Source organism: Muscardinus avellanarius (genome assembly GCF_963383645.1).
Source record: "Muscardinus avellanarius genome assembly, chromosome: 8".
Classification (NCBI taxonomy): Eukaryota; Metazoa; Chordata; class Mammalia; order Rodentia; family Gliridae; genus Muscardinus; species Muscardinus avellanarius.
Genome location: NC_137794.1, coordinates 53762933 through 53782260, shown reverse-complemented (window position 1 = coordinate 53782260; position 19328 = coordinate 53762933). Strand labels below are relative to the sequence as shown.

Below are 19328 nucleotides of genomic sequence, written 5' to 3'. Positions count from 1 at the left end.
TTTGGAGAAGGCTTAAGGCAGCTTCCAGGTGCTCTCCGGCATTGGTCACTACAGTTGGAGACAAGGAGCTTCCTGGAGGGCAGCTGCTGACCAGTTCCCCCTTTGATCCTTGAGCACGGCCCCTCATCTGCTTGTCTGGATGGGCTTCACCTTTGCTACCCCGTGGGGTGACGTATCGCAGGTGGTTGCATTCACTTTGCCTTGGTTCTGATTCTTTTGAAGAGGAGGGGCATGCATGCATTGAAGCTTTGCAAGGCTCTTCGGTGCGCAGTTAAAGGAGCATGGAATGAGAGTGTGCCGAATGCCACTGTGATCATGTGAGGCAGTGTGGCCCCGTCATCTCTTTCTTCTGTTTGTTGCAGGTGATAAGAAATACATCATGGGGCCCAAGCTTTCCACTCTTGATGCCACCATCTTTGGACACTTGGCACAGGCAATGTGGACCTTACCAGGGACAAGACCGGAGCGGCTGATCAAAGGCAAGTCCTGCAAGCCTCCCAGGTTCAGGGGTTGCCGGGGGTGGAGTGGGAATGGGGACAGCATGTAGAACTTCGGGCCAGTGCTTGACCCGGGCTGTGCTTTATGAAGACAGTAGGGCTGGGTGCGGTGGTATATGCCTGTAATCCTAGTACTTGGGAGGCAGAGACAGGAGGATTGCAGGTTTGAGGCCAGCTTCAGCAATGTAGTAAGATTCTCAGCAAACTAGCTAGACCCTGTTTCAAACTAAAAATAAAATAGGTCTGGGTGTAGCTTGGAGGTTGAATGCCCCCCGGGTTCCCGCCATGGTATCTGGGGCCAGGATCTGTGCCCTGTTAGCTCTTCACAATTGGGACTTAATACTGGTTACTAAAGTAGAGCACCATCTGGTGCCCTTGTTTCGTTGGGGACTGTTTGAAGTCATCTTTGATTTAGAGTACCTGGGAGCTGGAGATGTGGGGGTCAAAGTTCAATATTTGGGTTTGGGAAAAAGGATAGACAAGAGTTAGCCAATGAGTTTACATTTAACTGGGACCAGTGGAAAACTACATGGAATACTCAATAAATGTCAGATGGATGGAACCCAGAAAGGCAGAATCAGTCAGAAACTGAGACAGGGGAGCGGGCATGGGTAGTTTGGTGTGGAGGTGGGGAAGCCTGCAGCTATGTGTGTGTGAGCCTGTGCACACTCACATGCACACCCAGAGGCTTAGACCAGGCTGAGGGTGGCAGCACTCCCTTTCCAGATCCTCTTATTGATGGCAATGGGCTCCTGACGCATTATTAGACTTGGCTGGAATGGATCAGGCTGATAGAAAGTCTTCTGGAAGCCGGGCGTGGTGGTGCACGTTTGTAATCCCAGCATTCGGGAGGCTGAGACAGAGGATCATGGTTCGCGGACAGCCTCAGCTACTTAGTGAGGCCCTCTGCAACTCAGTGAGACCCAGTTTCAAAATAAAGAATAAAAAATAGGGCAGGGAGTGTAGCTCGGAGGTCAAATGCCCCTGGGTTCCATCCCCAGACCTGCAAAAAAAAAAAAAAAAAAAAAGAAAAAAAAAAAGAAAAAGAAAGTCTTCTGGAATTTCAGTGTATTGGGGCTATAGGGATAGTATGGAATACCATTTAATTTCCTAAATGATCATTATGAAGATATTACTTGTTTTGCAATATGTTAGCGTTTCTCTAAGAATTTATCATCATTATTATTATTATCATTATTATTATTATTATTTGAGGTACTAGGGATAGAACCCAGGGGCATTCTACCTCCAAGCTATACCCCTTGCTCTATTTTTTATTCTTTGTTTTGAAACAGGGTCTTACTAAGCTGCAAAAGGCCTCACTAAGTAACTGATCTTCCTGTCTCAGCCTTGCAAGTACTGGGATTACCACTGTGCGTCACCACACCTGGATTTATATATATTATTTTTTATATTGGGAATGGATCTAATGTTCTACCACTGAGCTGCATCCCTAGCCATTTTTATGTTTTCTTTTCTCGGTACTGGGGTTTGAATCCAGCAGTATTCTACCTATGAACTATACCCATAACCCCCACTTTTGTTTGTTTTGAAACAGGGTCTTAATAGGTTGCTATGAGTCTTGCTAAATTGCTGAGGCTGGCCTTGAACCTGTGATCTTCCTGTGTCAGCCTCTTAAGTACTGGGATTACAGGCATGCACAACCATGCCCAGCTTGTGTTTTATTTTGAAACAGGGTCTCACTAAGTTGCCAAGGCTGGCCTTGAATTTACAATCCTCCTGTCTCTGTCTCTTAAGTACTAGGATTACAGGCATGTGCCACTATACCCAGCTTGAATATGTTCTCTTATTGGTGATATTCATAGCATTTAATATTTTCTTTCAATTTTAGTCAGATTTTCCATGGTGGTCTAAAAGGTACTGATTCTTCTTAGTCCATTTAGGGCTGTTTTATAGTCAATATCTCTTCCCATTAGTAAAATTCCTCTGTTCCTCAGCATACCACGCTTACACACTCATGTATACATCGCCCACAGTTACACTTTTTGTCCACACACACCTAAATTTCATTTACACACACACACACACACACACACACACACACACACACACACACGAGGGAATCTGGTGTTTAGTCGATATTTAAGGGTCCATTATCAACAGAACTCTCAGACTCTTTGGGACGTCTTCCTTCAGAAAGGAAACATGCATATTAACTTATTTAGACTGTAGCCCCTTTTCTCTTACTTAGCAAAGGGACTGCCATCCTTAGTGCCCTCTTTGAAGAAGCGATCAGCCTTCTTGAAGGGCTAATTTCCTTCCTGGAGACACACACATCTGGGGACTCGTGCACCGTGACTCATCGCCGAGGGGCTTTGGGCACAGAACTGCACGGGCTTTGGTTCGTCCAGCAGCGCCGTGCCTTCCAGCTGTCCCCGGTGCCCGTGCAGCGTGATCACTAACGTCCACAGAGCGTCACCGGCTCACTTCAGGCTTTTGTTTCGTGCCCTTCCTACACCTTCGGATTGGAGCCGCTAACAGGCAGCCAGACTGCTAATATGGACGCGGCTTCTTTCCTTGCTTTTGCCGTGTCTGTGGTAGAGACTTTCTGAGAAGTAGCAAGAGAAGGCATAAGTGAAAACGCAGAGCCGGGGAGATTTAGAACCGGCTCCAACCTAGCGTGTGAATGGTGGGGTTCAGGCAGTTTTTAACAGCCAGGGCCCACTGGCCTTGCCACGGGCATGAGTGTGTGAATGAATACTAGTTTTTGGTCCTATCTCTTCTTTACAAAGCCACGTAAGCTATTTCTCAAACCATCTAGAACAGTAAGAAAATGTTCTTAATTTAGTTGGGTAGGAAGACAGATTTTGAATATTTAGCAGTTCTCACAATATACTTATAAGTGTATATTTATCTAGATATAGATTTAAATATAAAATCTTGCTTGTTTTCTGAAAAAAAAATTTTAAAAGGTAGAAAAATCCTAAGAGGATAGAAAGGAGCTTGTGACTTCATCATTCATAGAGAACGATGTTAATATTATGTTACATATTCTCATCTTTTATCAAACACAAGTATGTATATACTTAAAGGAATTAAGATCACAATGTTGATACAGTTTTAACCTGAATATTTAAAAATAAACCAAGCATTCTGTTTTTTTCCTTTTTCTTAAAATATTCTTCAAAAGTGTATTTTTAGCAGTTGTATAATATACTAATCCTATAGGTATGTTGTAATTTATGTGATTATTACTTTTTGGAGTACAGATATCTTTACTAATATTCTGTAGTGAATATGGTCATAAATATGTACTCCTGCTCCTCTCTGGTTATTTCCTGAGGCTGTCCTAGGTAGGGAATTACTGTTTTAAAGGCTACACACTCCCTCCGCCCTGCCTGGTATTAGGGATTGAACCCAGGAGTATTCTATCTCTGAACTACACTCCAGCCCTATTTTTTATTATTATTTATTTTGAAAGAGGGTCTCCTAAGTTATGGAGGGCGTCACTAAGTAGCTGAAGCTGGCCACAGACCTCCTGTCTCAGCCTCCCACCATGTCTGGCTTGGATACAAACTCTTTTGTGTGTGTATGTGGTATGGGGATGGAATCTAGGGGCATTACACCTCTGAACCATACCCTCAGCCCTAGTTTTTTTAGTCTTTTTATTTTTTATTTTTTTTATTTTTTTTTAAATTTTATTTTATTGGTGCACTGTATTCATACATCATAGTGGGATACAAACTTTTGTAGACATACATGCACACATCGCCCAGTCAGCCCCCACCCGATCCCCACCCCATTCTCTCCCCATCCCTCCCTCCCATGCTTGGCTTAGTGGTTGACATCTAGTATTATAGCAATTTATCCAAAATTAAAAATGATAATCTCACATAACAGTTTCATTTGTCTGATACCAAGCTTTTGATGACTTAAAGATAACATTTCAATATTTCTTTTTGCTTTCTTTCTTACCAGAGAATATTTTTTTCTTTTTTTTAGGTGAAACTATCATATATTTATTTTTCAGAAAAAAATCTATCCTGATATGGAATATGGACTCTAGATACCCAAAACAATCTCGAAGCAAAAACAAAGCTAGAAGATGTATATTTTCTGATTTCAAACCATATAAAGCTACAATAATTGAAACAGTGTAGTACTGTTCTAAAGGCAGATATATAGACCATTGGAGTTAAATACAAGCCTAGAGCTAACTTCTTCCCTATATTGTCAAGTTATTTTTGACAAGGTTTCCACGAAGATTTGGTGGTGGAAATAATAATCTTTTAACTAAATATTGTTGAAAAATAATAATTACATGGAAAAGAATAAAATTGGACCCTTACCTAATCCCACATACAAGTATTAACTCAAACTAGATAAAAGACCTAAATATAAATCTTAAGACTATAAACTTTTAGGAGAAAATCTGGGTCATAAAACCTCACAACATTGAAGTTAGCAGTGATTTCTTGGATATGATTTCAATGGCACAGGCAACAGAAGAATATACAAACTCCCTAAAAAATAAAAGAAAATATTGTATATCCAAAGACAATGTAAACAGAGTTAAAAGTTACTAATAGAATTGGATAAAATATTTCCAAATGCTATATCTGAAGGTATATTAATATTCCAACTAGAAATCCTAAAAATTAACAACAATAAAGGCAAACAATACAATTTAGAGATAGGTAAAAGACTAACATAAATAATGAATCTCCACAGATAACCAATCTTAGTTGTCTGTTGGATGGAAACTCTTGTTTCTCTGGTTCTGGTGAGTGTTACCTATTTCTTCTTTGTAGTTAATCTCTTTGAGTATTTTCTCTAGCGCTGGTTTTGAAGACATAAATTCCTTCAGTTTCTGTTTGTCATGGAAGCTTCTTATTTCTCCATCTAATTTGATAGAAAGTTTTGCTGGGTAGGAAATTTTTGGCTGGAAGTTGTTTTCTTTCAGAGTTTGGAATATGTTACTCCAAGCCCTTCTGGCTCTCATGACTTGGTTTGGGAAGTCTGGAGTGATTCTAATTGGTTTGCCTCTGAATGTCACTTGGCCCTTTGTTTTTGTTGCCTTTAAGATTCTCTGCTTGGCTTCCACATTGGTCATTTTGACAATTATATGGCGTGGGGATCCTCTTCTCGGATCCTGTCTAAAGGGAGTTCTATAAGTTTCCTGGATCTGTGTATCAACCTCTTGCTCTATATTTGGAAAATTTTCTGCTATTACTTCCTTGAAGAGATTGTTGATCCCTTTGGTATCACTTTCTTTTCCCTCCTCTATTCCAATTATTCTTAGGTTAGCTCTCTTAAGATGGGCCCATATTTCTTCAATGTCAGATTCCTGCTGTTGGATATTTTTTTCTAGATTAGAAACTATGCATTCATTTTTGGATTGCTCATCTTCTAAGAGCGAGATTCTGTTCTCCATGTGGTCTAATCGGTTGTTTGTGCTTTGAATTGAGGCCTTTACTTCATTAATTGCATCCTTTATCTCTTTTTGGCTCTCTCTGAGTTCTTTTCGAAGCACCTCTATTATTTCTACAGTTATTTTCCTGATTTGATCTTCTAGAAATCTCTGATTTTCTGTTTTATCAGGTTCTGATGTTGTGGGGTTGTGCACATTCATTACTCCAGTGTTATTCCTCTTTCCCATGATTTCGGAGGTTTGTGCCTTCTCTGGGTTCTTCCCTTGGGTCACTATGGCTTCACTTAAGGTGCTCTGGATCTCGAGTCTGTAGTATCTTTGACCCCACTACTCCTTTACTGGGTTGTATCACAGAGTCTCCGACCCAGGGAGTTGATAGAGGCTGCTTTAAACTATGGGGGGTGCCAGGTTGCACGTTTTCCTATGGTGTGATATCTCTGCCACCACCACTCCCTCACTGGGTCAAGTCCCAGGAGGCACAATACTGGGATTTCTCCTCTGTGGCCCGCAATTTGACTCACTGTTCTTGAGTACGTAGATGTAGCTGTACTGGACTCGGTGAATTCACTGCTGCTGCCGCCGCCGGTGGCAATATGGCGCCTCTGCCACGCCCTCGGCCATGAGGCTGGCGTATTTTTTCTTCTCTGGTTTTGATTTTCACTCTGAATCCCTGCAGCGTGTGCTGAGCTCAGCCACTGGGAGCTTTAAATGCTGTCTGCGCTGAAAGATCCCGCCTGGCTGTTCCGCATCGGCTCACCTCGGCTTGCTGTAGCCGTCCGCTGAGTTCGCCGCTGCTGCCGGCAGTATGGCGCTGCTGCCGCGTCCTCGGGCGCATGTGTCTCCTCTGTGGCCCTGCGCTCTGTTCTCAGTCCGCTTTCTCTCTGGAGCCTGGTGGTTTTTTTGTTTTTCTGATGATGGTGTTTTCTGGCTATGAAAGGCGCTCTTTTTGTGGTAATGGAGATTGGTTGTTAGCGGGACTCTTAAGCCCCGCTTTTCTCGGTCGCCATCTTCCCGGAAGTCCGTCTTTTTATTTTTGAAGCAGGGTCTCACTGAGTTGCGAAGGGCTCGCTGAATAGCTGAGGCTGTCCGCAAACTGTGATCCTCCAGTCCCAGCCTCCCGAATGCTGTGATCACAAGCATGTGCCAGCGCCACTACGCCAGCTACAAACTCTTAATCTGTTGACTCAGTTGCTTTCTAGATAGTCTACAGTAGTTTACACTCTCATGAACAATGTCCAAAAGCATTTTAATTTTAATTCTTTGATTAGGGATGAATATGATTTACAAATTTTTACTATTTTCACACCAAGAAAAAAGTCTCAGTTTTATTGTCAGTAGCACTTTTAATGTGGAGTCAGACTTGATATTTTAATCAAGGTGTCCTTACTAGAGAATTTCATGTGAACTGGGCACTCTTTAAAACAGCTGCGGGGAACTTAAGAAAGCCTTGAAAAGTGAAACTAAAGCAATGAAGGGTAGAAGACTCTGCAGCACATGTGTCTGGCCCCTGGAGTCATGTCGAAACCACAGACCCTAACACAATATTCTGAATAAATGAGGAATACGACCCTCTATGTTCTAAGAAAAGCCTCACTCAAGAACTTTCATTGTACTGAAGGTATTTTTGCTTATGACTTGATAGATTAAAAAGTGAGAAAAATTTAGGTATGGTGGTGTATACCTGTAATCCCAGCACTTGAGAGACCGAGACAGGGGGATCACAGGTGAGAGAACAGCTTCAGCAAAGTAGCAAGACTGTCAGTAAAATAGAGAGACCTTGTTTCCAAAGTGGAAAAATGGAAAGGACTGTGGGTGTATCTCAGAGGTGGAATGCCTGTGGGTTCAATCCTGGTAAACACACACACACAGGGGAAAGCATCAGATATCCTCAAAAAACAAGTGGGCCTGTCCTTTCTGCTCTCTTGCTCTTCTCCATCAGAAAGTGGTTGGGAGAGGTTGTGGTTGAGGATTTGAGTCTCAGGAAAGAGCTGGATCAAATAGTGTTTGTAGGCTGGGCGTGGTGGCGCAGGCTCGTAATCCCCGCGCTTGGGAGGCTGAGACAGGAGGATCGCACAGGTTCAAAGCCAGCCTCAGCTACTTAGTGAGGCTCTCAGCAACTTAGTGAGACCCTGTTTCCAAATAAAATATAAAATAGGTCTGGGAGTGTAGCCCGGAGGTAGAAAGCTCCTGGGTTCTACCCCCAGTACCACACACACACACACACACACACACACACACACACACAAAGTGTTTGTAGGTTTTGTATTTTGAGATCTATGTGAATTAGTGTCATTGATCCTAATTCCATTAGTGTCAAGGAGGCAAGGCAAAGGGGCGTCCTCATGACAGCATTTGAGAATGTTAGAAACATTCAGAAGGGGTGCCCTATGGCCTCTGCGCTTGTGTGACCAGCGCTAACGAGAATGATAGAGGATGTCGCCGGCCCTCAGCCCGGGTCTGCGGCAGGGAGGCTCTGCACTTGGAGAGCCCATGAGTGTGTTTGGACCTTGGCTGTTTCCTGAGTACTTGCTGGTTGATGGCGAGGGTGGGCAGATGCCGCTGGGGATGTGCAGGCTCCCCTCCTCTCATTCGGGCCACGTATGAGTGGCTGTGGGAGAAGCTTAGTCCAGGACTCTGGGTCTGGTCGACAGTGTTTTCAGTGTCAGATTGAAAAGAATGTTTTTGATTAGCAGAGAAGTCACAGTGATACAGAAAACAATACTAGCAGTGTTTTTTTTTTTTTTTTTTTAAAAAAAAAGAGCAACGGATCCCGGGCGTGGTGGCGCACACTTGTAATCCCTGTGCTTGGGAGGCGGAGAGAGGAGGATCCCGCAGGTTCGAAGCCAGCCGCGCTGGCATAAAAGACCCTGTTTCAAAAATATAAAATAGGTCTGGGAGTGTAGCCCAGAGGTACAAGGGCTTCCAGGAACCCCAGTACCACTAAAAAAAAAAAAAAAAAAAAAAAAAAAAAAAAAAAAAAAAGTGTGTGACCTCCCTCTCATCTATGTCCAATATCACCCTCATGGAATAATAGGTCTTGAGAACTTAATATGGATCCTTCTGTGTCTTGTTTCATGTCACATTTATAAAGACACATGTCACAGTTTTTAGACAGATTTATAAAATGCATAGGTACTTTGGTTTGTTGATTTTATGGTTTTGAATATAAGCAATAGAATAATACTACTATACGAATTACTCTGTAACTTGCTTTTTCTTTGTAACAGAGTATCATGTTTTTTTTTTTAATTTGGCAAATCTAGGGATTGAACACAGAGCCATTCTACCTCCGAGTGACACCCCCTGCCTTATTTTTTATTCCTTATTTTGAAACGGGGTCTCACTGAGTTGCAAAGGGCCTCACTAAGTAGCTGAGGCTGTCCGCGAACAGCGATCCTCCTGTTTCAGCCTCCCAAATGCTGTGATTACACGTGTGCGCCAACATGCCCAGCTAACAAATTATATTTCTAAATACCACATGAACCAAAGATGAAGTCATTTGAAAAGACTTATCTGCATTAAAACACAAATACCTATATAATGACTGAATGTTTATATACTTTTTTAAATCCAAAGAATATTCTTAGGGTAATAATGTCCTGTAAGAAATAATGACTAAAGCCAGGCATGTTGGTGTGTGCTTGTAACCCCAGCCTTTGGGAGGCTGAGACAGGAGGATCATGGTTCGTGGACAGCCTCAGCTACTTAGTGAGGCCCTCCTCAACTTAGTGAGACCCTGTTTCAAAATAAAGAATAAAAAAATAGGGCAGGGGTGTAGCTCAGAGGTCAAATGCCTCTGGGTTCCACCCCCAGATCCGTAAAAAAAAAAAAAAAAGAAAAAAGAAATAATGACTAAATGTATATTCACAAGCAATGTTGCCATCTGGTGGATCAAAGCAAAAACTCACCTTTTTTTTTTTTAAATCTGGGATAGACAAATGCCTTCACAATGTGAGTGACTCCTTTGAGTCGTGTGAAAAAGTTGTGTAGGGTCTAATGGGAACCCAATCATGGGTCCAACGGCCTCATTTTACTTCAACGATTAAAAGTACCCATTTTACTAAATGTGTCTGTGGGCATACTAATCCATAAAGAAAATTCTGTTACCCATTTTATGAATTGTTCCGGAGGAAATTTTTTATCCCAACAATTTTTACCAACTAGTTGGCATAGTGTACAATGTATAATGACACTATAAAAATTTATGAAGTGAATGATTACTTCTGGCTAACTCAATAGTTCCTATTTTCATGGAATATAAATTAACATGAATATGAGCCAGGCACACATTTGTTTTCCTGATGTGTGTGAGCATAAAATAATAACTGCTTCATGAAGTCAAATGATGGTGGTATATCCTCCATTTTGGATGAACCGCCCCTCTACTTGTCACCATAGGACTCATTCCTCTTTTTCATTTAGTCCACTTACTGAATGTAACTTTTTGGACTCACTTTTCTTATTATGTATATAAAAATCTAAATATTTAGATAGTATCTCTGTGGAAAAATGCTATTAATGTATGTTCCTCCCCCTTCCCCTGCCCTTTTATGTAGTGCTGGGAACTGAACACAGTACCTGCGTTCTATCTCTGAGCTACACCCACAGTCCCTTTAAATTTTTTTTTCTTTTTTCTTGGTATAGTCTTGGAGATAGAATGCAAAGGGGTTGTACCTCTCAGCTCCACCCTCAGCCTTTTTTATTCTATTGTTTTGTTTTGTTTTTGAAGGAGGGCCTTTCTAGGCTGCTGAGAATCTCCCTAGGTTTCTGAAGCTGGCCTGAACCCTGTGGTCCTCCTGTCTCAGCCTCCCAAGTACTGGGATTACAGGCATGCACCACCACGCCCGGTTCTTCCACCCTGTTTGTCTATACTAGCCACTTCAAAATTATGAACGGGGTGGCTTGTAAGCTTAACAGACATTTCTTTCTCACTGTTCCTGAGGCTGGGAGTCAAGGATCGTGGTGTGGGCAGGCTTGGTGGCTGGTGGGGGCCTGCTCTGGGGTTGGCGAGTACCTTCTTCTGTGTCCCAGCCTGGCAGAAGGGCAGGGCTGCTCTTCCGGCCTCTCCGATAAGCACTGATCCCAGTCCTAGGGCTCTGCTCTCACAGCCTAAACACCCCGAAGGCCCCACCTCCCGACACCAGCGGGGGCTTAGGATTTGGGCACTTGGATGGGGACTTGCCTTTGAGAACTAAGCCTGGCCTTCTCTGCCGCACTGCAGGTGAGCTGATCAACCTCGCCATGTACTGTGAGAGGATCAGGAGGAAATTCTGGCCCGAGTGGCACCATGAAGAAGACAACACCATCTACGAGTCGGAGGAGAGCAGCGAGGGCAGCAAGACCCACACGCCGCTGCTGGACTTTAGCCTCTACTCAAGGACAGAGACCTTCGAAGACGAGGGAGCCGAGAACAGTTTCTCCAGGACGCCTGACACGGATTTCACCGGACACTCGCTCTTTGATTCCGACGTGGACATGGATGACTACACAGACCAGGAACAGTGCAAGTGACTCCCACCCGACGACCCTCTTCCTCCTGAGCTGCCACTCCCTGGGCTCGGTTGGTGTCCCAGGGACAAGTCCAGCCGAGCAGCGAGGAGGTCCTAGAGCTCGGCCCGTTCTCACACGCTGACTGGACTGTAGCCGCCTTATTCTTTCTTTCTTTCTTTCTTTCTTTCTTTCTTTCTTTCTTTCTTTCTTTCTTTCTTTCTTTCCTTCCTTCCTTCCTTCCTTCTTTCCTTTCTTTCTTTCTTTCTTTCTTTCTTTCTTTTCTTTCTTTTTTTGTACAATTGAAACACAGAACCATTCAGATGGCTCCATTTAAAAACAAAACAAAAAGTCAGCATGGTTCCTGAAATCCATTTTCGTTTTCATTAGAAAACTAATATTGCGCAATCGAGCAGGTGAATGAGCAGGTTTGCACCCGATGGTGTTTGTATCGATCCCCTTGGACTGGGGCTTAGTTGTCCGATGGATTCTTGCACCTCGTCCGTCCACCAGGGTTTGAAGTAATGAGAGAGATCATCAGGAAAATAATGTAGGAGACCAGTTTTGTGGTGGTTGCTCGTACATTGTGTGTGTGTGTGTGTGTGTTGTATGTCAAGACGTAGACAAATAAAATTCAGATACTCCGTGACCACCTACTATGTGCAGAGCACTGTGCTAGGTGCTAATCGGTGTTGATTATTCCAAGTTCCACCAAAACTAGCTGTGCGATTCCGGGCGAGTCTCTTAACTCTCGCGTGCCTCACGTCTCCCACCTGTAAGTGGGGTGACGATACTCTCCACCTACCTACCTCACAGGGGTGTTGTGGGGATGCACGTGGCAGCATTTGGACAGCGCTTCGTGGTGCGACAGGAACACCATCTTTTTCTTTATGGCGCTTCGTGTGTGTGAAGATTTGAGAGCAAAGGAATTCCACATCCAGAAAACAACAGCCGCCGTCACTTGCAAAAGCTGAGCAGATAAAACACAAACAAAAGCCACAGTGAGGACTTTACTCTCATTCTTCCTTGTGGTTTTGCTCGAGTCTTTTGTTGAGAGAACTTCGGAAGTATTTTTGCAGGTCCTCGCCAGCTGCAAATGGTCTCCAGTCCCACCGTGTATTTGCAGAGAAGTGTTTTTTCCATTGCCTGCACTCACATTGCAGTGTTGTTGTTTGTTGCCGCCAGACTGCTATGTTGCCCATGTTTGATTACTTTGGAGAGAATAAAGCTCAGGAATATGGTGGGTTCAACAGAGGAAAAGGGGAAAGTGTGTGCTGGGCTTTTGTAGGCAGGACCTTGCCAACTTGTAATGTCCTTTTTGAGAGCAAGCCTCACAGAGATGTATTGAAGAGTGGAAGTGAGAAGAGAAGCATGCTACCTGGGCGGGGATAGGCGGGATGCAGCGTTCCCCAGGCACCTCTTCTGGTGTTCTCAACCGTTCCCCACCGAGAGCAGAGCAACACTGAGCAACTCTTAGTGTTTCTCAAGAATGATAATGTTAATTGACATTAATGTTAATTAAGAGCAACTCTTAATGTTTCTTAAGAATTTCCCATCCTAATCCCGTGCCTGCTTCCTCTCTATAGAGCGCACGGACTGTTGGGATTTGCAGGGGCACTCCTCCAAAGAGACATAGTTTTTTTTTTTTTTTTTTTTTTGGTGGTACTGGGGTTCCTGGAAGCCCTTCTACCTCCGGGCTACACTCCCAGACCTATTTTTACATTTTTATTTGGAAACAGGGTCTCCTAAGCCAGCGCGTGCGGCTGGCTTTGAACCTGCGCGATCCTCCGGTCTCTGCCTCCCAAGCGCGGAGATTACAAGCGTGCGCCACCATGCCCGGCAGAGAGAGAGAGAGAGAGAGAGAGAGAGAGAGAGAGAGAGAGAGAGAGAGAGAGAGAGAGAGAGAGAGACATAGTTTTTGACTTAGGATGTCCACAGAAATAGGGACAAGAGTCCTGCTCTTGATTTTGACAAGGAGGGCCAGTGTTAAAATTTACAGACAAAACTACTCCTAACTCACTGGGGAAGGATCACTCATTATGGAGTTGAGGAGGCTCTTCTTAAAAGACGGAAGTGTCTGGGAAATTCATGTACTTGGGGACAAAACCCCTTGTTTTGAATATAGCTTTTGTGTAACAATCTTAAAAGACTGCCATGAATTCACAAAGGTAAAGGGGGAGAGTTTTTGAGACTATTTACCACTTAACCAACTGCAGGGCAGATGGTTATAGATAGGAATAGATGCAGAGGTAATCTACGGTGGAAATTCTTTTTCCACAGGAAACTTAGTTCTGAGTATTTTATAAAACCATTCCTATTTGGGACGACTGTGTGCTGCTTAATGAGAAGTGGCAGAGAAGACACGCACGAGTAAGCCTGGTTTGAATCTCCAGCCACATTGGCGAGGGCTGCTTGCTTGTCTCTTTCGAGCAAGTGTGCTTTAAGGCCAGAGGTGGCAGTTCTGTGTGATTAGGGAACCTCCTGGCCTGGAAAGGTTAATACGATGGACAAGTGGACTGTATACATGTCTCCACCAAGACTAAGCTTGCTCCTTCTCCACCCTCAGCTGCAAAGAAGTACCTGAAATCTTACCTACAAATAATTTATTATTGCTGTATAGCACCAGGTGTGATGTATTTTCCGTGTAAGAATGATTAAGTATGAGCATGGAGACTCATGTGTTTTATTGCACATTACTTGGAGGGGAAGTACGTGGAGAGCCAGAGTCCACTGCTAAGTACAGAACAGTTCATCCATGCGGGCGCTTCCCACGGGGCGCAGGTGGACATTGCTGTCTGGAATGTTGGGTACTTAGACGGCTTAGGACTGAGTATTCAGCATCTTATAGGTGCAAAGTTTAGTTGAAACACTAGCCTATTGCCCAATTTTACTTTCTCTGAATGAGCTATGGCAACAAAATAACCAAGATAAAATCACTGCAGTGTGGGTCTTTCCCGGGAGGGCTTGGGTTTTTCCTCATGCTACATTCTTGAGCTGTCTAGTTTTGAAGTGTTCTCCTATGTGATGAACAGGTGCTACTTAAAAGAAAAAAACAAATACAACTAGAAATTAGAGAGTATTTTGGTCATCTGGCTCACTTATTCAAGTTCTGTTTTTCTGTTTTCACTGGAAATTAAGGAAGTGTGGTGTTTTTTAAAACCCCTTTATTGATGCACTGTAATTGTACATTATAGTGAGATTCAAGGTGATGCAATATATATGCACACATCACTTGATGTATTTCTCCCCACATCCTTCCTCCTTCCCCCAGACATTTAGTAAGATTAGTGGAAGGAAGTATGGAATTTTTTTGTGTGTGTGGTACTGGGGGTGGAACCCAAAGGCTTTCTACCTCCGGGCTATACTCCCAGACCTATTTTTGGAAACAGGGTCTCACTAAGTTACTGAGAGCCTCACTAAGTAGCTGAGGCTGGCTTCGAACCTGTGTGATCCTCCTGTCTCAGCCTCCCAAGTGCGGGGATTACAAGCGTGCACCACCACACCCGGCTGGAAGTATGGAATTTAATATTAACAGACATTTTTTGATTGGACAGAAGACCACTGTGCTACCTGTTCTTCTTCTTCTTTTTTTTTTTTTTACCTTTTATTAATTCTTACCCTGTATCTGTCTCCTACATTCCATGGTCAGAATCCAGGAGCAGCAGTCATATGCTTTGCTGCCCATCAGAACAGATACAAGGAGATACGCTGTATCATCAGACTTTGACATTTTTTTTGTTATATAATTGTGAAAAGTGACACTGCTAAGGCTGCAGACTGCTGGAGGACTGATTATAGACTTGGAGCCATTGAAGCCACGTTGCACAGCTGTGGTCTGGTCCTCACAGAGCTCTGCCCACGTATAGAGATGTGTTAGAACATGATTTTGTGAAGCAGGTAAGATTCCAGGAAAGAAAGGATGTTAGCCTCATGGGTCTTGCCCAGATTTATTTAGTATAAAGGGTTGAGTCATAGAAATGGCTAGCCAGCCCAAGAATTAGCTCTAGAAAGTCCAATACAAGAGTGCTCCTGAGGTTATTGGTTCAGAGTCCTATGTGTGTGTTTCTGAAGGGCAAGAACCAGGGCCGATGTCTCTTACCTTGTCCTGCGGTTCTTTTCATTTACAACATGTCGGCTTGGTTTTCTTCTAAAGCTCAGTTCCTAAGAAATCACTCAATGTTTACAGAACCAGCATGAGCCCATCAATCGTGTCTCAACATGTAGGGAATCCTCCTTCACTCCCTCCCCCAAGTCCACTCCCTGGACCTGAGCCTGGTCCAGGACAATTCTAGAGACGTCTCTTCAGCATCTGTGCTGTGCCTGGCACTGCTACTCCTGCGATTGATGGCAATATGGGTTTCCAAACCACCAAGACTCCTCCTCATTCTCATTTATTTTTAGATAATCCATGATCATTTATTCATTCATTCACTCACTCATTCATTAATTCACTGAGTGTATATTGAGCACCTACCCTGAGCCTAGTCTTAGGAACACACTGGGTTAGCAGTGAGAAGAGATAAGGCATTATGATTTGAGGCATCCTCTTTTGCTTAGACTTCTGCAATAGCCTTCTTTTGTGCTTTGCTACTTTCTAGATCCATTTTGCTCATCACCATGGAGAAAGCTTTCACGAAGGCTCTCTGGGCCTGGAGGGGCTCTGGTTGCCTCAGGCTGCTGTTGCTCTTTAGGGCTGGCTGTCTCACTTGTTAGTCACGGGTCTCCCGGGCTTCTTCCACGCCAGCCCTCCAGTGCAGCAGGTGGCGCTGTTTGCCGCTGCCTGAACATGCCTCCAGGGCCCTACCTCGAGCCTCTGCTCACGGCACCCCTCCCCCAAAGTGCCCTCCCCTCCTCTCCACCGGCCCCAGTCATACCCATCTCTTAAGGCCCAACTTCATCAGTTCCGCATGAAGAATCCCCACCTCATTATAAGTTCCTCTTCCTCTAAAAACAAAGCACTTAATCATTTTTTTCCCTGAAGGCTGTTTGGAAAGTTTGCTCAGAAAGTCGGCCTAAGATTATAAACGTAGTAGTTTTCTTTTTTGTGTCAGTGACTTCATTTATAATCTAATGACAGTCCTATGCCCGATTCCCAGAAAAGTGTATATATGCAAATAACCCAAATTTTACATACAAATTTAGGAGATTTAGAGGCCTGAAATTGTTCATGGATTCCTTAAAGGGTTCGTGGACCCCAATTGAAGAGGTATTGTTCTAAAGAGCCTTTAAATATTACTGATGTTGGTGTTTATTCTTTTTTTTTTTTTTTTTTTAAATTTTATTTTATTGGTGCACTGTATTCATACATCATAGTGGGATACAAACTTTTGTAGACATACATGCACACATCGCCCAGTCAGCCCCCACCCGATCCCCACCCCATTCTCTCCCCATCCCTCCCCATGCTTGGCTTAGTGGTTGACATCTAGTATTATAGCAATTTATCCAAAATTAAAAATGATAATCTCACATAACAGTTTCATTTGTCTGATACCAAGCTTTTGATGACTTAAAGATAACATTTCAATATTTCTTTTTGCTTTCTTTCTTACCAGAGAATATTTTTTTCTTTTTTTTAGGTGAAACTATCATATATTTATTTTTCAGAAAAAAATCTATCCTGATATGGAATATGGACTCTAGATACCCAAAACAATCTCGAAGCAAAAACAAAGCTAGAAGATGTATATTTTCTGATTTCAAACCATATAAAGCTACAATAATTGAAACAGTGTAGTACTGTTCTAAAGGCAGATATATAGACCATTGGAGTTAAATACAAGCCTAGAGCTAACTTCTTCCCTATATTGTCAAGTTATTTTTGACAAGGTTTCCACGAAGATTTGGTGGTGGAAATAATAATCTTTTAACTAAATATTGTTGAAAAATAATAATTACATGGAAAAGAATAAAGTTGGAGTCTTACCTAATCCCACATACAAGTATTAACTCAAACTAGATAAAAGACCTAAATATAAATCTTAAGACTATAAACTTTTAGGAGAAAATCTGGGTCATAAAACCTCACAACATTGAAATTGGCAGTGATTTCTTGGATATGATTTCAATGGCACAGGCAACAGAAGAATATACAAACTCCCTAAAAAATAAAAGAAAATATTGTATATCCAAAGACAATGTAAACAGAGTTAAAAGTTACTAATAGAATTGGATAAAATATTTCCAAATGCTATATTTGAAGGTATATTAATATTCCAACTAGAAATCCTAAAAATTAACAACAATAAAGGCAAACAATACAATTTAGAGATAGGTAAAAGACTAACATAAATAATGAATCTCCACAGATAACCAATCTTAGTTGTCTGTTGGATGGAAAATCTTGTTTCTCTGGTTCTGGTGAGTGTTACCTATTTCTTCTTTGTAGTTAATCTCTTTGAGTATTTTCTCTAGCGCTGGTTTTGAAGACATAAATTCCTTCAGTTTCTGTTTGTCATGGAAGCTTCTTATTTCTCCATCTAATTTGATAGAAAGTTTTGCTGGGTAGGAAATTTTTGGCTGGAAGTTGTTTTCTTTCAGAGTTTGGAATATGTTACTCCAAGCCCTTCTGGCTCTCATGACTTGGTTTGGGAAGTCTGGAGTGATTCTGATTGGTTTGCCTCTGAATGTCACTTGGCCCTTTGTTTTTGTTGCCTTTAAGATTCTCTGCTTGGCTTCCACATTGGTCATTTTGACAATTATATGGCGTGGGGATCCTCTTCTCGGATCCTGTCTAAAGGGAGTTCTATAAGTTTCCTGGATCTGTGTATCAACCTCTTGCTCTATATTTGGAAAATTTTCTGCTATTACTTCCTTGAAGAGATTGTTGATCCCTTTGGTATCACTTTCTTTTCCCTCCTCTATTCCAATTATTCTTAGGTTAGCTCTCTTAAGATGGGCCCATATTTCTTCAATGTCAGATTCCTGCTGTTGGATATCTTTTTCTAGATTAGAAACTATGCATTCATTTTTGGATTGCTCATCTTCTAAGAGCGAGATTCTGTTCTTCATGTGGTCTAATCGGTTGTTTGTGCTTTGAATTGAGGCCTTTACTTCATTAATTGCATCCTTTATCTCTTTTTGGCTCTCTCTGAGTTCTTTTAGAAGCACCTCTATTATTTCTACAGTTATTTTCCTGATTTGATCTTCTAGAAATCTCTGATTTTCTGTTTTATCGGGTTCTGATGCTGTGGGGTTGTGCACATTCATTACTTCAGTGTTATTCCTCTTTCCCATGATTTCGGAGGTTTGTGCCTTCTCTGGGTTCTTCCCTTGGGTCACAATGGCTTCACTTAAGGTGCTCTGGATCTCGAGTCTGTATTATCTCAGACCCTACTACTCCTTTACTGGGTTGTATCACAGAGTCTCCGACCCAGGGAGTCGATAGAGGCTGCTTTAAACTATGGGGGGTGCCAGGTTGCACGCTCTCCTATGGTGTGATATCTCTGCCACCACCACTCCCTCACTGGGTCAAGTCCCAGGAGGCACAATACTGGGATTTCTCCTCTGTGGCCCGCAATTTGACTCACTGTTCTTGAGTACGCAGATGTAGCTGTACTGGACTCGGTGAATTCACTGCTGCTGCCGCCGCCGGTGGCAATATGGCGCCTCTGCCACGCCCTCGGCCATGAGGCTGGCGTATTTTTTCTTCTCTGGTTTTGATTTCCACTCTGAATCCCTGCAGCGTGTGCTGAGCTCAGCCACTGGGAGCTTTAAATGCTGTCTGCGCCGAAAGATCCCGCCTGGCTGTTCCGCAGCGGCTCACCTGGCTTGCTGTAGCCGTCCGCTGAGTTCGCCGCTGCCGCCGGCAGTATGGCGCTGCTGCCGCGTCCTCGGGCGCGTGTGTCTCCTCTGTGGCCCTGAGCTCTGTTCTCAGTCTGCTTTCTCTCTGGAGCCTGGTGGTTTTTTTGTTTTTCTGGTGATGGTGTTTTCTGGCTATGAAAGGCGCTCTT

At 43.0% G+C, this 19328-nt stretch overlaps 1 protein-coding gene across 1 annotated transcript in view; it reads left to right on the top strand.

The window, feature by feature from the left end:
• The window catches only part of FAXC (failed axon connections homolog, metaxin like GST domain containing), a gene marked incomplete at both ends in the record, with an annotated part of 67410 nt that extends 56010 nt beyond the window's left edge, over positions 1-11400 (top strand). Inside the window, 2 exons of the mRNA XM_080699706.1 lie at positions 363-479; positions 11111-11400. Of these exons, the coding sequence (XP_080555832.1) occupies positions 363-479; positions 11111-11400 (407 nt within the window). The remainder of the gene's footprint in view (positions 1-362; positions 480-11110) is intronic.
• Positions 11401-19328: the final 7928 nt, after the last annotated feature.